At 32.9% G+C, this 20,172-nt stretch overlaps 2 protein-coding genes across 2 annotated transcripts; both read right to left on the bottom strand.

The window, feature by feature from the left end:
- Nucleotides 1–2,137: 2,137 nt before the first annotated feature.
- On the bottom strand, nucleotides 2,138–4,363 carry LOC137814357 (probable indole-3-pyruvate monooxygenase YUCCA8). The gene is made up of 3 exons (XM_068617051.1): nucleotides 3,547–4,363; nucleotides 2,964–3,335; nucleotides 2,138–2,722 (listed from the first exon to the last, which is right to left on the bottom strand). Exons 1-3 carry the CDS (start codon nucleotides 4,216–4,218, stop codon nucleotides 2,495–2,497), a joined length of 1,272 nt encoding a protein of 423 aa, XP_068473152.1. The 5' UTR covers nucleotides 4,219–4,363; the 3' UTR covers nucleotides 2,138–2,494.
- A 10,385-nt stretch (nucleotides 4,364–14,748) lies between these two features.
- On the bottom strand, nucleotides 14,749–17,247 carry LOC137816066 (uncharacterized). Its single transcript, XM_068619164.1, has 5 exons — nucleotides 16,356–17,247; nucleotides 16,207–16,285; nucleotides 15,426–15,622; nucleotides 15,072–15,266; nucleotides 14,749–14,882 (listed from the first exon to the last, which is right to left on the bottom strand). Exons 1-5 carry the CDS (start codon nucleotides 17,245–17,247, stop codon nucleotides 14,749–14,751), a joined length of 1,497 nt encoding a protein of 498 aa, XP_068475265.1.
- Between the last annotated feature and the right edge of the window lie 2,925 nt (nucleotides 17,248–20,172).

The following is a 20,172-nucleotide window of genomic DNA, read 5'->3' as shown; positions in this document are numbered from 1 at the left end:
CCTTTCCAAATTGGCCCTAGTAGCGATCTTATTCTCCAACACCCTCCAGGCAGTGACTAAAGCAGAAGGTACGGCTTTACAACTCCATAACTTACTGTATGTCGGGGAGAAAACTACCTCACCATCCCTCCTAAGAAGAGAATAAGCAGAACTAACTGAAAACGTCTGAAGACCCCCTGCCTTCCAAACCCACCTATCCGCTTCTCCCAAGACCAACCTAACCTCAAGTGAAGCTTGATATAACTGATCCACCAAAGGTTTCTCCCATTCAAACAAAGATCTACGCCAAGCTAAATGCCAAACCCACACGCCATCAGACCAGGATCCAAACTCAGCTACCTTTGCATCTTTGACCAGACACAGGGAGAACAGTCTCGGAAATACTCTCTTTAGCGCATCTTGACCTAGCCAGCAGTCCTCCCAGAAAAGAACATATATATAATTAACTGTAAATTAGTGAATATATATAATTTATAAAAGAAGGATTAAAATTAAAAGAACGATTATGATTTACTTATATTATTCTTTAATTAGTAATTTTAGCAGTATGATTGAGCAGAGGTAGTGTGGAAAATGTCCTAATCATAAAATCTTCAAATAATTGTTATCTCTAACAAATAATTGACGATGATGCTATTGTTGGTGTCCATTGTTGTCTATTTGCGGTTGGAAGGTTGATGGACTCTGGTTATTACACCATGATTAGCTTATTTGTCAAAGAAGACTAAAATTCTCCAAAAATGGAATCTATAACTGTTTCTTTAAACCATTATTATCATTATTATTTGCTACACATTTATTTTTCTTATTGCTCTACTCTTTCCTTGTTTAAATAATATTTTTTTTATAAAAACTTTTAAGAAAAAATAGAGATAATGTATCTTTTTCTTAACCATTGACATGTATCTTATAAAAATAATTTGGTTAAATTTTCTCAAAAATTTAACCAAACTTTTTGGTTGAATGGAAAAAAAAAAGAAATAATGTATCTTTTTCTTAAAAGATAAAGTTGTTCATGGAATAAGAAAACAGCATAAAGAGTAAAATATATGGGGCATTATTAGAATGAGAGAAGATATCTTATATATAATGTTTTGTGTTTATCTCAATTTTTTTCTTTCACATTTCTGGTTCTGTTGCATCTCTCTCTCTTTTCAAAACAAACCTTACTCAGATAGAATACTTTATTTTAATTTTTTGGTGAATAAGAGGATATTGAAAAGAAGCTCTGAAGCAATTTATTGTGTTCATATGGCTTAATAATTAGTTTCCATGTGAACTGTGTTACAGTTTGGAATGGAATTATAGTGTAGAATAATGATTTTTCACTGTAATTTATGACATACTTGTGGCTCCATTGTTTAGGCATGTGCAGCGTAGCAGTGTTTATAACATATCAGCAACACCATTTCTCTATACGTGGATTGAATCCATTAACCCAATATAGCAATTTTAAAAGGAATATTTATGAATGCAGTGCAAACCATCTTTGGACAGAGAGAGAGAGAAAAGAAAAGGGTTATCTCTGATGAGCCCCACTCATCTCATGTTAGAAAGTTTTGTTCAAGGAGTTGTCAATCACAAACATTGAATCTGTGGGCCATTGCAGGATATAGCACCTCTGCTATTTTCAGAAAAGACAACGTAAGTTACAACATCTATATTTGCAATTGTGTCAGATGAACAGGATAATAAACCTTACATCACATGAACCATTTAATGCAATACTCATCCAACACACAAAGAAAATTTTGCAGCAGTTATTCAACACTTTCCTTGCTTTTGGATCACTTATTGGGGTCTTACCAGTTGGAATGAAGTGCAGAAATAGAAAGAAAACGATTTGATAATCTAAGATAAGGCCTCAAAGTAGGATGCAGTTAATGACCTTTCTAACTTCTCTTCATCAAATGTTGGAATTACTATTTGCATAAAAAAAAAACTATTCGTTGTTAAACTCGAATGCAGGGTCACGTAGTATCCAACAGTATATTCGATCCTTATATTCTTCCATGTTGGCTATAGATGAGAATCAAAGTGAAAAACTTTCGCTACTGATTAATCAATGACATTAACTTCTCTGCCTAAAAAGGGAAAATCTACTGACACAAAAGGGAGAGAGAGATTGGAAGTGAAGTTGAAAAGTTGAAATTGTAGCATTGGAATTGATCAGTGAAGTACGTGATGTACTTGTTACATATTTATTCATCACAAGGACTTGGAACATTAGAGAAAAAATGAAATGAAATGAAATGAAACCGAGGGAAAAGCCTCATCATCCTTAGTTTAAAAAAAACGACCAACCATATAAAAAACTTGGTCATCGGAGAGGGCTCTATCTCTGTGCTAGTTTTTTCTTCTGGTGTGTGTTCTTTTTACAAGATACTGTTATTTTGTTTATACAAGAACAAATTCCTGAGACTAAAAAGAAAGAAAGCAGCACTAGCTAGTGGTCATGTCATGTCACGATGTCATTTGGTTTTATTTTAGCAATTTAGAACTGAGAAATGCATCTTCTATGACAAGCAGTAGTGCGCTGTTTCTTTTGCTTAGTCTCATTTTTCCAAACTTTGCCAATATCTTGAGCAATTTTCAAAGCATCAGAAGAAGCACCAGAGAGCCCTCTCTTTGTGAACCCCACAGCATAAAGTCCAGCATTTCCCTTCCATCCATGAGGGAATGACGTCTTGGGGTATCCATTCTTTGAGAAAAATTCACCTTCCTGCTCATAACAAAACCCAAACAACATTAGTTCACTGCTCCACATGTATACAAAAATTAACTATTAAATTTATAAAAAAAGAAGCTTCTAAAACAGCCAGCCCCCCCCTCAAAAGAAAGTTTAAAAAGGACAAAAACCAAACTGCCCCAAAAGCCTTTCTGAACTGACAATCTTCTGTGATGAAAATATTAGAAAAAAAAACTTTTTCAAGTTTTAAAAAAGATCTAGAACATATTCTCACCTGAAGCCAATAAGGAACATTACTGCGGTAACCGGTTGCAAGCACCACTGCATCAACATCAAGCTTTTCACCATTGACAAGCTCAGCTTCTCCATTATTGAACCTCTTGACTCCTGGCACCACTTTTATTTCACCGGATCTAATCTTCTCCAAGGCACCAAGATCCAAAACCGGGGTCTTCCCCTTTGTGTTCTTCAGCTCCAAAGGACCCGTTGCAGGCCTTTTCAGCCCCAACTTCTCCACGTTCCCCAAAACAAACCATGCCAAGATCAAGATAATCTTGTCAACAAGCCAAAGGGGCAGCCATTGCAGCATCATAACCGCAAATTCAAACGTTGATTTCCCAAATATTTCTCTAGGCAACACGTGAACCTATATTGAAAAAACAGAACACCCCTGTTAGATTCCATACTCAAAACATGTTCTTTTTCTTCACAAACAAAAACAACAACTGTCATTCAAACACATGTCATCCATATCTGTTTATTAACAGCTCTACAAGATACCATATGGTGAACGATTTGTGATTGAATGACAGTGTAAATCTTTTTATACTGACAGTTAGCATGAGAATTGAACTTACCGAGCTGCGAACAACCATGGAAGGAGAAGCATGGTGGTTGCAAAGATCAAGAGAGAGTTCCATGCCGGAATTGCCACAGCCAACAACAAGGACCTTCTTTCCCCTGAAGCTTTCCCCTGACTTGTAATCACAAGCATGGATGATCTCACCTTTGAAATCACTCAATCCTTCAATCTCCGGCATCACACACTCAGCATTCTCCCCAGTGGCCACCACGAGCCACCTGCAAATGTACTCCACCTCGTTGCGTGTGGCGCCAGTGGAGGAAACGGTCTTCACCCGCCACAATCCGCTTGTCTCGTCGTACCTTGCGGACTGAACACACTCGTTGAACTGAGGGTTGATCTCGAAGTGCCTGGCGTAGGACTCCAGGTACTCTATGAACTGTTTCTTTGTGGGGTATTCGGGGAAGTCTTCAGGGAAAGGGAGCTTGGGGAGCTGGCAGAATTGCTTAGGGAGGTGAAGTTTGAGTCTGTCATAGGTGCGTTTCTGCCACAGTGAGGCTATGCAATCTGCACGTTCCAGAAGCACGAAGGGCACCCCTTGTTCTCTAAGGCATGCTGCTGTGGCAAGCCCTGAGGGACCTGCCCCTACAATTATAGGGCCGTTCACCCAAATGCAACGACGAGAGAAGAAGTCTTCGTGGTCTACCAGGCGAAACAAGTTCTCCATTTTTCTGGTATTTGGATTGTTTGTGTTGTGTTTGTGTTGTGTTGTGTGTTTTGAAAGTGGTTTGGTTTTGGTTGTTTGAACAAGGTTGAGATAGAGAAGGTTAAGTTGGGTTTAGAAATGAGAATGTGAGTTTTGGAATGAATGGAGAATGAGGAGAAGTTGAGGAGCTTAAATAGGGGATTGGACATCATAGGTGCATGTGATGGAGTGAGGGAGTTAATGCTCTTTCTTCTCTCTTCTACATTAAAATATTATTACGTCATTTTTAAATAATCAAAAAGCTACATTTTAGTTTTAGACTACTTTTTTCTTTTATCATTCAACTCTTATTTATTTATTTATCACTCTGGTGTTAAACTTTTTAATGTGCAAATATCGTTTTTGATTGTCAAATCATGATAAGGCAGTTCTTTTGGGTATTTTAGAACCTTGTTTTTTGTTTTGGGTTTATAGTTTACACCATTATATTCTGTGCCATTATTTTATTAGATCCTAGTATGTGGCCATTGTTAAATAAAATTGAGCCAGAACTGGCAAATAATCATGTGCATTTTGTTCTTCCATCATCACTCTCACAAGGGCTTCCTTTTCTTTTTTATAAAATAAAACAGTGTTTTCAATGTATGAAAATGAAGTTAGGTAGCAACTGGCAAGGGTGAATGGGTAAAATTCGAAAATATAAGTGGTCGATTTAGAAGATTAATTTTTGAAAGGGAAGGGGTGTTTAGTAATAAGCAAATGTCCAAACATAATGGAAGGAGAATTAGGAGGCAATGATGATGACATGTCACCCTCATCTGATTCTTTGGCTCCACAACTCAAACAAACCTCAATGAATCACCAAAATAATTCAATAAATACAATATATATACCTTAATTCACACCAAAATCTAATTAAGTTTAAGTTTGGTTATTCAACAAATAACGCCTAAATATTTTTGTACCTTTTTCCGTCAACCTTTCCAATTCTCTGTAATATATTCTTCACTAAACAACAATCTTCACTAAAAACTAAAATAAAAAGAATTATGCAGGGACAAAATAAGAAAAAAATATTAAAACTCATCTAGAAATTGGCAAAATTTCAAGGATGAAAGATTTATTTAAGTAAAATAGAAATGATTAGAAATTAAAATACATAAAAGCATTGTTGTAGAAAAATGTTGATAAATAGAGATTATAGAATGTAATGATGAGGTTGAGGCAGGTGGAGGAGTGTTACTAGGCTGGACCCGAATGCATTAAACCATTGCCATTCCCCACTCTCCCAACCCTAACTTTTCTTTCTTCACTTCTTCATTCTTTTACAACACTTTCTAATTCCTCTTTCTTTTCTGTTTCACTTAGCTACAAAATTTTCTTTACTCTGCTATATTATTAGTTAACTCTAGTTAGTAGTTTTTGTATACAACTATAGATAAATACCCTTCATTCAGAATTAATACATCTTCTCTTTTATTTATCTGTTATTTAATTCTGTTAGTTCTTTGATGGTATAATATAATTTTGGTGACTAAAAAAGTAGACACATGTTTATGTAGTGATTATTTAGGAAGTAGTAATTAAGAAGATTTATGTAAAAGGTATATGTATACGCGTGGAGAAAGTATATAGCTGATTTGATGGTGGGAAAATGAAGAAAATGATTAAAAACAAACAAGCACTAGACCAGTAGTGGTACAGTGTGAATTAGATAGTTGTTGAGTTTGGATTTTGGACTATTAGCTTTTTACGACATAATCCAGTTATCCTATGGGCTAGTTGCACGTATAGTTTCTCCCTCATGTACTTGGGTTTGAAAGGACATATGAATCTCTTAATTAATGAGCTTCATATATATATGCAAACTTCTCATGTACATGGAAGTGTAGAAATCATTGAACACTGTGACTTTCGGTGTCCTGTAAAACATCTTAACTAATTATAATGCATAGATATAGTATAGTTCAACGTAGTGGTGGTGGTGATTAAGTTAGAGTAGGTTTAATTAACAAATAAGAAGGGTCTTTAATGAGTTGACAGAGAAGGGTTGTTAATAAACTAATACCTAACTACACCTCTATAGTTAGTTTAATTGATGTTAAGTAGTATAGGGCCACAGAGAGGGGAAGTACAAGTTTGAGGCTGCATATGAAGAGCTTTATTTGGGAAAATCATAGGGAGTGGCTCCACTTTGAGAAGTGGTTAAAGTTTCATGGGAGGGAGAGAGGGATGCATGTGCATGAGCCCTTCAACATCATAGGAGTCTCTCCTTTTCATGAAAAGATTGTAAGCTACGACCTTGGCGTTTCTCTAAAGCTCTTGTGTGTATATTATTAAATTTGCTTTGGAATGAATGACTCAAACCATCACTCATTATTCATTATTCAGTATTCATTATTCATTCATTTATTCATTCCAATCTTGCTGCAGTACTGCTACTGCTACAAATATATATGATCCTATATATCAAATATAATGCTCCAACAAGCAATCTTCCAAATGGCTACACACCAAAGATATATGAGAGAGAGAGAGAGTGAGAGAGAGGAATTAATATGCAGAGATTTATATATGTTCCTTTTAGCCAGCCAGCCATATCTCATGCATGATATGATAGGGATGTGTGTTTTTATATTTCTTATCCCTAAGCTTCCCACACCACCCTTGGGAGCCCCCCCCATATTTCACAAACCCTTTTCTTCTGTTACTATGTGTGATTCAAATTCCACTTTTTCTTCCTCCAATTATTGATTCTCTTTTTCCACTTTTTCTCTTTAACCCATTTTCATTTCTTCCTACCATTTTTGTAATTAACAAGTTCATTAATATTGAAACTTTATGTAGTAGTCGGCGGGGCCATCTCCTTAACAACTTAATAATTAATTCACTGAGAAAATAAGCGCGTTTTTGTTTTTGTTTTTGGAATATGAATATAAGCTTTATTTGGTGTGATAATAGCTAGAGGCCACTGGCTAAGTAATATTAAAGTATAGTTGCATGAAAAGTAGACCATAATGAGTGATATGAGTCACGCGGAATTAAAGAAAATGTCAAGAATGGCGAAATCATATATATATATATATATGCATATGTAGCTGGCTTCTTCGAAGTTTAAGGTCTCATCACTTTTGATTACTGAAATATCAAATGGCACCTTCATAAAGTTAACCAAATTGCATTGGAATATGGCTATGGCGGTGCATGATACTATCACTTTATAAATATTAGGAGTCCCTAGTCCCACTTCCCAAGTGCTACATAGTTTTGTGCTGCCAAGAAATTTCTGGGTGAGTGGATCGATGTTGAAGTTCGAGAAGGATGAGAAGAAAGGTGTGACACCGAAAGGTTTATGGGTTGTATACTGTGTTTCTTCCAAAAAGTACAAGGTGGATGTTTGTTCCTAGTCATAGCCAAAGGTTGCTTTGGTTGAACAGATACAGGTCAAAGTGTTAGTTATAATATTGATGTAAATTTTGGAAATAATATCTTGTTATAAGAGTCTAATTATCTCTAAGTTTTATTTTAGAAATTTGGATAGTTTGGAGATTTCAAATTAATTAACTAATTAGAAATAATGAAAAATCATAATATATAAAATGAATGTAAATCTCGAAGATTAGTTGAATTTATCGGATCATATGTTTAGGGTTTTTAGAGTTCACTTCTTAATGTTAATGTGAGTCATATATTATTACATAATTTTATATTTTAAGTGAAAAGTAATAAAAAGAAATTTAAAGAATGTACTTAGGTCTTTTTTTTTCTTTATTTAAAGATGTATAAATTAAATTTGTAACAATTAATGGATACTTTTAGATTTTATTAAAAATTATTTATAATAACAAGAAAATAAGGGATATGTCAGTGACTAAAAGGATGGAAATTGTGAATTTGGTAAACCTCAATCAAACTTTTTAAAAATATAACCAAAAGTGCAAGTGGCCAAAACAACACGGCATTTGAAAAAATTAGTCATATACTCAGAAGATATAAAGATAGCTTAGGAGAAAATAAAATCAAAATTCGTAGACCATTCCTTTCAATTTTAACTTTAGCATACCAGATTTGATGTCATCAACATTTTTATCAAGCAACTAAATTTAGTGTGCAGACACATGGCTGCAAGGATATTGTACTTGCTGTGAGAATAAAACAGTAGGTGTTAGTTAAGTGATGAATATATCTTTCATGCATTATTTTCTCTGAACAATGTGGTTATCCCTTCAAGTGTCATTTTTATATTATTCTATAAAATATTTAATCGTGTATTTGTTGGATTCATTCATATGGTATTTTATGAATAACTATGAGGATGTGTATTTTGGTTTCGAGTCTTGAATATCTGTTTAATTTTGATGTATCATTTTATTGTTTTGTTCACCCATGTCAGAAAGACATCTAATTAATTAAACTTCAACCTCAAAGTTTATTAACTTGCAATGCTTTTTTTTTTTCACTTTGAAGCTAGCTTGAACATTGTTTATGATAGGACATTTTTTTGTATGTTGCAGAAAAACAGGAAGAAAGAGCAGGAATATAGTGTTGTAAAAAGCTCAATTAACAATGGTGCTTTTAGATCTTCAAGCATGTATCTATCTACAAAAATCTGTTCAAGTTGCTTTTCTAGCCATGCTAGCCAAAGTGAATGTGGCGTTTAGGAACTCAAACTAATGAGAAGTGGAAAGAAATCATATATTGTCTAAGTATGGGTCTATAAGCGGTTAGAATAGTAGAATTTCTGATAGGCTTAAGTCTTGATGGTGGTAGGACATATATAAAGTATGTGGAGTAGGTGAAAATTAAAATTGGTTTAAAAAATCAACTGTTTGAAAATTAGGAGTTATAGAGATACAATCAGATTCTGGGAAGATAAATGGGTGGAAAATGAATTTCTAACACACTCTTATCCTAGATTATACACTATATTTGAAGATCAAGGAAAAACTATGGGGGAAGTAGTGAGTTGACAAGAAATAGGATGAAAATGGAATTTGAAATGGAGAAGGAATATGTTTGAGTGGGAAAGAGCATTGAAAGATGAGTTGTTTGTTCAAATAAATAATATGAACTTAAATAGGGACATATATGATACATGGACTTGGTTAGGTGAAGTAGAAGGAGTATTCAATTAAGTCTCCATACAATATTCTAACGAATGGAAATAAGAATGAAAATAACTCTCTTTATGAAAAGTTATGGTTTAGGATTTAGGGTTTCGTTAAGAATTTGTAGGAAAAATCCTTATAAGGGATAACTTAATTGTTAGAGGGATCAATGTAGAAAGTTCTCTATGTCCTCTATGCTTACAAATAGATGAATTTTTAAATCACTTGTTCCTAGATTGTGGTGTGGCAGGGAAAGTTTGGAACTCTTGTTTCAGACAGGTCGGTTTTATGTTTGCCCAACATAATTTGTTTTATAGACATTTTGAACAATTTTGTCTACCATAATTAGACCATAAAAAAATCTAAAATGGAAGGCCATGTGGATTGCAATTTTTTGGCTAATACGGGAACATAAGAACTTGGTAGTATTTAAGCAATGGGTGGTAGATGTAGAGGAAATATTATGCATTTGGCTCAACTTAAGACATGGTCTTGGTTGAAGAGCAAAAATAAAGTTGTAACCTTCTCATTCTCCGATTGGTACCTCAACCCAATTATTTAGATTAGATATCCTAAGTTAGAGTAATATGTTTTTAGAGAAGTTATTATCTGACTTATGCAAACTATATATGTGTAGAATTTAACTTTATTGCAAGATGTTTTGTGCTAGTTTAATACACTAGGGAAGGTATCTTGCCATTACAGGTGTGGAATGGCAGCAAAAATCCTGGCATGGAAGGTTAGTGTTATGCCAAGTCATTTTAAGAAAATAAAACATAATGTATCAAGTCCAACTCTTGTTTCTGACGGGTCAGTTTTAAGTTTGTCCAACATAATTCGTTTTATAAACATTTTGAACAATTTTCTTGATGAGTTTTTCTCCATTTTCAATGTTGAACGAGTGAGTCCTGAAGTTTGAAATTGCTTCTCATGTTCTCCTTGTCGTCGTTGTTGTGCGTCATCGCTGAAGCTCTTGAGCTCCTCCACAACCTATGTTCTTTACCGTAACTTTTATCCACAATCTTGAGTTTCTACAATCCAAAGTCGTTCTCTCTTGAACATTTCTTGACATCAAACTTCAACAAGAAAAGTAAGAACTAGATAAAAGAAAACATTTTAGCGTTACCTATACTATAGGCAACAATTCTTTACATAATTGTCGCCTATAATGGTCTAATAGAATACAATTGCGTGATCGTTGTCTATAATTCAAAAACTATAGAAGACGTGTGTATAGACTACAACTCTAAGACCATCATGTAAGGCATTTAAAAACCATTGTCTAAAGACATTTTTATAATAGTGACGGGTGTAAGGGTGTGGAAGATGCTAAGTTAGCTACAAAAGAATATCATGCATTCATAGATTATATTGTGGTGGTTCAAGTATGCTCATGACTCACAACAGAAGACCAATTATTTTAGAATTATTGTCAATCATGTCAAATTAGTGAATTGTGTATAGAATGATTGTTCAAACTTCAAAGAATCGTATATAGGTGTTCTTTCAAAATATTATTCTCCAACTTTAGTTATACTCTAAATGATTTTTCACTTCTTCATCAACATTTTTCAATTGTGACATATATAATATTTCTCTAGCTATGTAATATTGGTATGTCTAAATATTAATAATCATGAATGAAATAAATAGCTATGGTTATGTACATGACATTTTTTATTCAATAAACATATGAAAAAATCATTTGTCATCGTTCATAAGTTTTTCATTTTTAAGTAAATTGCAAGAATTTATAAACTCTTATTTCATATATACAATATGTATTCATTTAAGTTTGATATTTAACTACGTATATTCAAAACTTCATCATCAGTATCATTAATATGATTATGCACAATTTTGATTGAATTTCACGTTAGTATTCAAAATATATGAAATGAAAGTGGTAACCTAAAATGATCTATAGTCAAGTATGCATCTAAAGAACAACATGAAATGATTGTAAACCAAAACTGTATCAAATTTAAAGTTAAACTTAATCTCTACCTGTTAACCAACTAGGATTTTTTCTTTCTAAATTTTCTAAACAAATAATTCAAGATAGAATAAAAAGGACTAATATTTAATTATTTTTACTAAATCTTAAATTAAAACTAAGATTTGTATATTTGCATGAATACAAAATTAAATTAGTGTTGTGAGGATATGTTTATCATAAAAAAAATAATAAATATAAATGATCCATTCAAGGAATAGACCAACTTGTATAGAAAGAAAATATCCTTGAGCGAATGAATACCAAAACAAAAATATAAGTGCTTAAAATTTGAAGTTTAAAAGTTTTCACTAGTACAAAAGTTTAAAACAACACCCATTATTTAATACATTTTTACGATCAGACGTTGTCTTTCAAAATGCGATGAAATCTTTTAAATTAACTTGATTTAAGAAGGCGGCTATTTGTAATAGCCGCATTCTTAAATCAAGCGCTTTATTTATGAATGCGGCTATTACAAATAGCCACATTCTTAAATCAAAGCGCTTGGTTTAAGAATGCGGCTATTACAAATAGTCGCCTTTTTAAAACCTTTTCTTACCCTAACTCAGAAGTGCGCCACTTACGTTTTCATACTCTCCTTTCTCTCGCGCTTCGTTTCTCTTCTGTGCTTCCTCTTTTCTTCCTTTCTTCTTTGCATTGTCTTGTCTTCGTGCTATTGGTAAGCATTGTCTTCCTCTCTTCTTCTTCACCATTGATTTTTGTATGTTTTTCGTTTCTCTTATGTCTTGTCTTATGCCATTGCTAAGGTCATTGTTTTATTGGAAAAGTTTTTGTTTGCTCTCTACTGTGTCTTCCTCGTCACTGTTGTCACCTTGCTCCGTCGTGTATTTGCGTTTCATTGGAAAAAAATTATTTATGTTCTTGGTTATCATGCTTCAATCCATTATTTGTATTGTTGTTTTTTTTATTTAGAACGTGTCAGATTCATATTCAAATTGGGATGAAATGCTAAGAATGTGAAGAGGTATGATATGGATGCACCAAGAGATTAAAAAAAATATTAAAATAATGATATGTTCTTCGAAAAAGATCAAAGTTGAGAACTTTGATTAAAAACTCAAATAACATTGAAAAAAAAAAACCCTAAACGTCATTCGTAAATGAGATTTATAAATGCGGATATGGTAAATAATCACATTTATAAATCGAATTTACGAATGCGACTATTTAGCCGCCGTTTTAAATTGAAAATATTCACCGTTATTTTGCATTTTTGCACCAATGTTTAGTGAATAAAAATAAAAAAATATCACAATTAAATAAATAACTAAAAACCGAATTTAGTTTGATGTAAAAGCAATAGTAAAACATGTATTTTAAAATAAAAAAAGAAAACTCTCCATGTTAAGAGATGAAGAGTTTTTGAATTTTCACAAAGATAGTTTCTTAAAAAACTATCTTGTACGAGAGATATATACAGATACAACAGTAAAAGCTTTTCAAGTGAACTTCAATCCCAATATGAAGAAAAATGTATCCTTGAGACTATACTTATGAAAAATGTTATAATTTATACATAAAAAAGTTGTGAACAGTGACATGGTTTGAAGAATGAAACAGTAAGTAGTAGGTGTGTAGATCCAGTGAATTTTGAGGCAATTCGATATCTGTCTTTTTTCTCTGCTTTATAAATTTTGCCCTTATTTTTGTCACATTTTGTTAGGTAGGGTTATCATACACCACAAATTTATTCTAGGTCAACTAGGGAATATAAATATCCCATTTTAGCTGTTTTTTAGGCATATGATAGTTAGGAAAACAGACATGACGTATAATATTTTAAACGTTAGAGTTCAATGAGAACATACTAAAAAAGAGTAGGGTTAGGTTCAATTCATGATTAACTAAGGGTCCCAACACTTTGCAAATGCAATAACGTTTTTATCAATCTCTCTCTCCTTCGAAGACATATGCATAATTAAGATTCTTTTAATATTTTTAAACTCTCTCTCTAAGAAATAATACATTATAGTATTCATGTCAATTTTCAATACTAGAGACAACGTTCCAAATTTTATTAAAAAAATAATATACCGATTGACAAAAATAATCTTTAACATTTCATAATTGTAGATGTTGCAGCATTAACGTTACCTTCAACCAGCTCTCCAAAATTGTTTCCAAGAATATGTCTTTTTCCCGTTGAGAAATATATGAGATTCTTTTATATAGAAAAAATTACATCCATCAACAAAATGTATGATTTAACATTGGAGTATTGTTTATTAAGACTACTTAAAGATTGCATTACTTGATTTTTTTCTTTTTCTCTCTGAAGAGTAATAGAAAACATTTTTTTCTCTGAAGAAGAATAAAAAATATTCTACATGAACATTTATTTTAATAGTCATAAATCAGGTCTAAAATATCCAATTTATCCCACAATGTTCTCAATTTAGTGAAATTTTTTGAAAAGTTTCTCTATTTAAGAGCTAATACATTCATTCATAACTATATGAAACATGTTCCCTTAAAAGTATTAAGACTTCAAATTAAGATGTTGAATTTACACTTTGCCATATTGATACGTACATAAAATGGACAATTCAGGACACCGCCATGTTGTTACAACGTCTTCAAGTAACATAAACTAGACCAATTTTAGTGGGTTCACTAATGCTATCAGCAATGAATTTCAATTTGTTTTTGGCACTAATTAAGGACTATGATCATTGACCTACTATAAGAATGGTAATTATTTCCATCAAGATCGGTGGAAACAAGACGCGTAGCCAAATTTTCATTAGGGAGTAAATACTAGGAATTGTATAGACCAAGTATTTGCTAAAATTCCTCGACCATGCAAATAAAAAAGAACACAATAAGAAAGAAATTTGAAAAAAGAAAAAAGAAAGAAAGACCAACAACCAGAGTGAATGTGCAACAGAGTTGTTCCTAATAATAACTCTGATATCATATCAAACTCCAAGTCATTTTGTGATGAAGAAGGAGAACAAGAAAAGACCAAGAACAATCAATCTTGATTTTGTAGAAATCGTGCGGTATGGATTATGCAGTTTTTTTTATTAGCAAGAAAGAATAAATAAATGTGAACCATTTCAGGAATGGTACAATCCTTATACAAATTGAAAGAGACCTCCAAAGCCTTTCCCTAGAAAAAAAATGAAAACTTTAACTTCCTACCAACAACAACTAAAAATATGTAGGAACTAATAATTGAAGGAAATAAGAGAAGGAAAAAGGTTGTAGCAACTTATTGAACGTAATTGCACAAAATTGTAAAACTGATCTTATTTATTTTGATTTACTCAATCATATATATAATAAAATTAAATTACAATTACTGAAAGCTATAAAATAGGAATACTAACAGGTCTGTAAACTGACCATTAATGCAATATAACAGTAAACTGACCAATGTTTAAGAGTAATAAAATCTGAATTAATAACCAACATCCTCCCTTAATTCTGATTTGGAACAACCTTCCCAATTTGAGTCATGATATTATTTTTCTCAATTGCCATCAATTTTTCATTCATAGCCTTTTGCCATTTGGGGTGTTGAATGGCATCGACAAGTCTCACAAGTTCTGATTCTGCAAGAAAAGCAAAGTGAACTAAATCGCCATTGTCATCAACTTCATCATCAAGATTTACTTCACAATCTTGAAGATGTACAGGTTGTCGATGCTGCCTTCTTGGTCGCTCCATCATAGTTGCAATTGGAGTTGCAACTTCAGGTTGAACTGCAGGTGCTTCAAGAGTGACTTCATCTTCCATATCACCGTTCAAAACATAAATATATCGTTTTTTCGAATCTATTTCAACTGCTGCATTCCATTGCCATTCCTCATCTTCGACAAATGTAACATCACGACTAACAATCACCTTCTTTGTCATTGGATTGTACACTTTGTATCCCCCATGCTTATATCCAATGAAAATTGTCTTCTTCGTCTTATCATTCAACTTCGATCTTGCTGCCTTGGGGACATGAGCATAAGTAATTGACCGCACATTGGGTTTGAATCCACTTCATGCCTCAATCGGAGTTGTGTTAGGAACACTCCGAGTGGGTGATCTGTTTATCAAATATACCGCACATGTTACGGCCTCAGTCCAAAAATAATTTGGCATACCTTTCGCTTTAAGCATGCTTCTCGCCATGTCCATGATTGTTTTATTCTTTCTCTCAACAACTCCGTTGTGCTGAGGTGTGTAGGGACAAATTATGTTATGCTGCAACCCAAGTTCTTCACAATGCCTCTTGAACTCATTAGACTTGTACTCACCCCCTCCATCACTACGCACCATCTTAATTTGTCTGTCATTCTGTCTTTCAACAAATGCTTTAAATATTTTAAAGCAGTGGAATACCTCATCCTTGCTTTTCAATACAAAAATCCAGGTTTTCCTTGAAAAATCATCAATAAAGGTTAAAAAATACTTATTACCTCCAACTGATGATATGTTCATTAGGCCACAAACATATATATGAACAAGCTCCAAAGGAAATTTTGCACGCCAAGGCTCCTTAACAAATGGTATTTGTGATTCTTTCCAAAAATGCAAGTCTCACACAATTGATCAGGATGATGAATATGGGGTAAACCATTTACTAAATTTCGTTTGGAGAGATTTTCCAAACTCTGGAAATTTAAGTGCCTAATGTGTAAATGTCATAACCACGATTCATTATTCATTATTGCATTCAAGCACTTGAAATCACCCATATGAATATCTACTGGAAACATGCGGTTTTTTGATAAAAAGGATTTAAGAATCAAACTACCTTTTTTTTTATCAAAAATTGATAATTTATTTTCAACTATGTGCATCACTTAACCCTTCTCGGCCAGCTGTCCCATACTCAACAAATTACTTTTCATATTAGGTACATAGAAAATATCATAGATGTACCTGTGATCACCGTTCTTCAATGTGATAAGAATTCGCCCTTTTCCAGTCACCGGAACGAATTTGCCATCACCAAATTTCACTTTTTGTGCGAAATGAGTCATCCAAATATGAAAATAGCTCCTTCTGACCACACATATGATTCGTGCAACCTGTATCCAAATACCAAGTCTGGTTGTTTGGAGTTTCATTTGATGTGGTTGTCATTAATACTTCATGATTCTCTTCATCTTGTTCGTGATTACTATCTTCTTGAGCACAATTGGAAGCATGATTATCACCTTTTGATTTGCACTCATTTGCATAATGGCCACGTTTATGGCAATTATAACACTCAACATTTAATTTATTATAAATGTCTCCTCGTCCTATGCGACCACGTTCCCCGCGCAAAGCACCTCCATGATTCTGGCCACCACGACCTTTTCTGGAATAACTACCATGTTTATGATATGAGCTACCAATTGAGGCTTGTGCTTGTAAAGTCTGTTCAATTGGTTTTTCAATCTTATTGTCATTCATTCGCTGCTCATGCGCTCGTAGAGAACCAAACAATAACCTTACTGTCATTTTTGAAATGTCATTGGCCTCTTCAATTGCGGCAACAACATATTCAAATTTGGGAGTTAAAGATCTCAAAATCTTTTCCACCTTTGCCTGCTCCAAATGTGTTTCACCATTGGTCTTCATCTGATTTGTCAAGGCAAGAACTTTATTTATATAGACATCAACAGTCTCTGTGGTTTCCATCTGCAACAGTTCATATTGACATCTTAGGGTTTGAAGATGCACCCTTTTGATCTTATCATCACCTTTATAATTGGTTGACAAAATTGTCCAAGCCTCACTGGCAGTTGTTGCTCCTTCTATCTGCTCAAATGTCTCGTCTTTCATCCCTTGATGGATGAGATACAAAGTCTTATTGTCCTTCTTCTTCTTATCATGAAGCGCTACTCGTTGCGCCTCAATTGCATTAGCAGCTAATGCAGACACTCCACTCTCAATGACATCCCATAACTCATGATAATCAAATAGAACTCTCATTTGCACACACCACCGATTGTATTTTTTTCCATCAAGGATAGGGACTAATAATTGGGTAGAATTCATGATAACAGACTAGCTCTTGATACCAATTGTAGGAACTAATTGAAGGAAAGAAATAAGAGAAGGCAAAATGTTGTAGCAACTGATTGAACGTAATTGCACAAAATTGTAAAACTGATCTTATTCATTTTGATTTACTCAATCATATATATAATAAAATTACAATTACTGGAAGCTATAAAATAGGAATACTAACAGAGGCCTGTAAACTGACCATTAATGCAATATAACGGTAAAATAGTTTAAGGGTAATAAAATCATAATTAATAATAATAAAATCTGAATTAATAACCAACACAATATACCAACAAACACCAAATGAACAACAAGGAATCTAACTAACAACACTAAAAACATCACTTAATCAAATTCATACAAACTGAGGATTAAAGATACCAATCAGAATAAGAAAAGCAAGCAGAAGGTACCTTGGAAGTTACCCAATACCATACCTTTAATTGAACCAATGTGAACATTTATGAAACAATAATCACACCACCTTTAAAGATAAAATTATTTCTATGACTCTAAATCTCACTTACTACAGCAATTCAAATCATCCCCTAAACTGCATTAACAGATTCAAATGCATTACACATCTTAAACTATAGAAAGTGATGACTTGAGTCGTGATGATCAACGAACACCAAACTTGTCCAAGTGTAGCACTGGCTCCAAACAAGCCAAGTTATTCTACACTCAAAACACAAATGGCAATAAAACTTCTCTTCTTCCCCACACATACTACACAGAATGTTATCAACCACTACCCCTCGTCTTTCCAAATTAGCCTTAGTGGCGATCTTATTTACCAACACACTCCAACCCGTGACGTGGGCTGAGGGCTAAGCTTTAATCCTCCAAAACTTTTTGTACACAAATGTGCTTTCCCCCTTTAAATCTCCCCTTAAAAAAAACATAAGCATATTTCATTGAGTATGTTGAATTCTCACCATCCTTCCAAATCCAACTATCTTCTTTTTCCAAATCAATCCTCAACTCTTGTAGCTCCTGGAGAAGTTGACTCTCTTGTAACTTTTCCCATTCAAAAAAGTCTCTTTCTCTGAGCTAAATTCCACACCCAAACCCTGTTATTCCAATCCCCAAACACAACCAACTTAGAATCTTTATAAGTGCTCAAGGTCAGAAAAACGCTCTTCAAAGCTCCAAAACCCACCCAATTATCTTCCAAAAAACTAATTTCCTTCTCATTTCCAACCTTCCACTTGAAATAGTCTTCAAAATTCCTTCACAATCCTCCAACTCCCATACCTCCTTCAAGTCTTTCCACCAAAGAGATTCCTTGTTGTTTTTCCCACGCTCTCTCAGACTTCTCTAACGTATTTAGACTCAAGAATCTCCTTCCACAAGTCGTCCTTATCCATTCCCAGACGCCAAATCCATTTTCTTAGTAAGGCCACATTAAAAACCCTAAAATCAAGGATTCCGAGACCGCCAACCTAATGTGACTCACAAATTTTTTTCCAAGATGCCCAAGAAATATTCCTCCCTTCAGACCTCCACCTCCATAAAAAATTCCTCTAAATTCTCATTATCTCCTTTAACACCATATAAAGTATTTTGTATAAGTACAGATAAAATAACAGAATAGATGAAATACAGTAACATAATAATATTAAATAAGCAACAAATAATTCGTAAACTTTTGGTAAGAATAAGGAGAAAGAAAAAGAAAAAATAAAAAACATGAATAATTCTAATTAATTAATAGAAATCAACATTATAAGACATAGAAATAACAATTATAAATACATAACTAACATAAAAAAAAAAAAAAAAGTCTAGTATCGAGAAGTAGGAAAACTTCTTAAAGATTGATATAAAAAAAATCCATTGGTTCAAATGACAAAAGAAAAACTTTAATTCTTCTCCTTATGTAAAGTCTACTCTTGTAAAAAATACTTTATCGAACTTAACTTGCATTAACTTACTTTGAAAGAAAAAGAATAAAAATAGGCAAATTAAAAATTAACAATTTAGCTAATATTTATTTACCTTTATTTATCAAAAAATGGAGGCAACAAGAGAGAATCTCACGTCCTTGTTTCATGGTGGTGAGAGCAAACAGCAAAAAAAAATTATTATTATGGGAAGCAATAGAGTCTCACATGGTAGACCACCATAATCGTTATGAGAAGTGAAATATAAAAACCAAAAGAACAAATAAGAAGAAGATCTTAAGAAATCTATGAGGTCATAATAAGAACCTTAACAAGATTTTAGAAGATCTTCGTTTTCTCAAAATATACTTTCTTGTTCTTTTATCTCGTGACAAACTAAAAACTTACAATGTTTGTTATAGTGACAAATTATACCGACTTTTTTTCAAATGGAATATTTTGTGGCATGTGTTTGGATATGTGAGATGAGAGAACAAAATCTTAGTAAATATGATTGCTATTAAAATATAATTGGGTGGGATTTTTGTCCATTATCAATGAGATTAGTATGAAGATTATTAATGTAATGCTTATTATTAGACCACGTCGTCAAACAAATTCAAAGGCTAATTATTTTAATATCTTCATTTTTATTTCCTATCTTCAGCATATAAGATTTTTTTTTATTACTTAGATAATAGTCTATATAAAAATAAACTTGCCATCTATATACGACTTTTTTTTTAATTTGAAGTATTTTCGGGTCTCATTTTTTCTCTTATTTAATTATTTTTAGCGTTTGAATAAAAAATATTAAGTAAAGTATAATTACTTATTGACCAAATTTACATAAAATGTTTTAAGTAATTTTATCATTACTTTCGAAATAAAATTAGAATTCATCTTAACAATAATATAAGCTTTTAATTACAACTTTTATTGTGAAAAATAGTCATAAAAT

The sequence above is a fragment of the Phaseolus vulgaris genome, chromosome 1 (assembly GCF_000499845.2).
Source record: "Phaseolus vulgaris cultivar G19833 chromosome 1, P. vulgaris v2.0, whole genome shotgun sequence".
Taxonomy (NCBI): domain Eukaryota; kingdom Viridiplantae; phylum Streptophyta; class Magnoliopsida; order Fabales; family Fabaceae; genus Phaseolus; species Phaseolus vulgaris.
Note: the sequence above shows the minus strand (reverse complement) of the source record. Positions and strands in the feature narration are given on the sequence as shown.

Bases quoted from the DNA above. Each gene is read 5' to 3' on its own strand.
- LOC137814357 (XM_068617051.1), bottom strand. From the start codon at position 4,218: ATGGAGAACTTGTTTCGCCTGGTAGACCACGAAGACTTCTTCTCTCGT. The intron at 3,336-3,546 runs GTAAGTTCAATT...TTTTCAATATAG, and splicing joins CCATGGTTGTTCGCAGCTCG to GTTCACGTGTTGCCTAGAGA. The intron at 2,723-2,963 runs GTGAGAATATGT...TGTTATGAGCAG, and splicing joins ATGTTCCTTATTGGCTTCAG to GAAGGTGAATTTTTCTCAAA.
- LOC137816066 (XM_068619164.1), bottom strand. From the start codon at position 17,247: ATGAGAGTTCTATTTGATTATCATGAGTTATGGGATGTCATTGAGAGT. The intron at 16,286-16,355 runs GTTGCACGAATC...TCGCACAAAAAG, and splicing joins GACTTGGTATTTGGATACAG to TGAAATTTGGTGATGGCAAA. The intron at 15,623-16,206 runs GTACATCTATGA...ATTTGTTGAAAG, and splicing joins TTGAAGAACGGTGATCACAG to ACAGAATGACAGACAAATTA.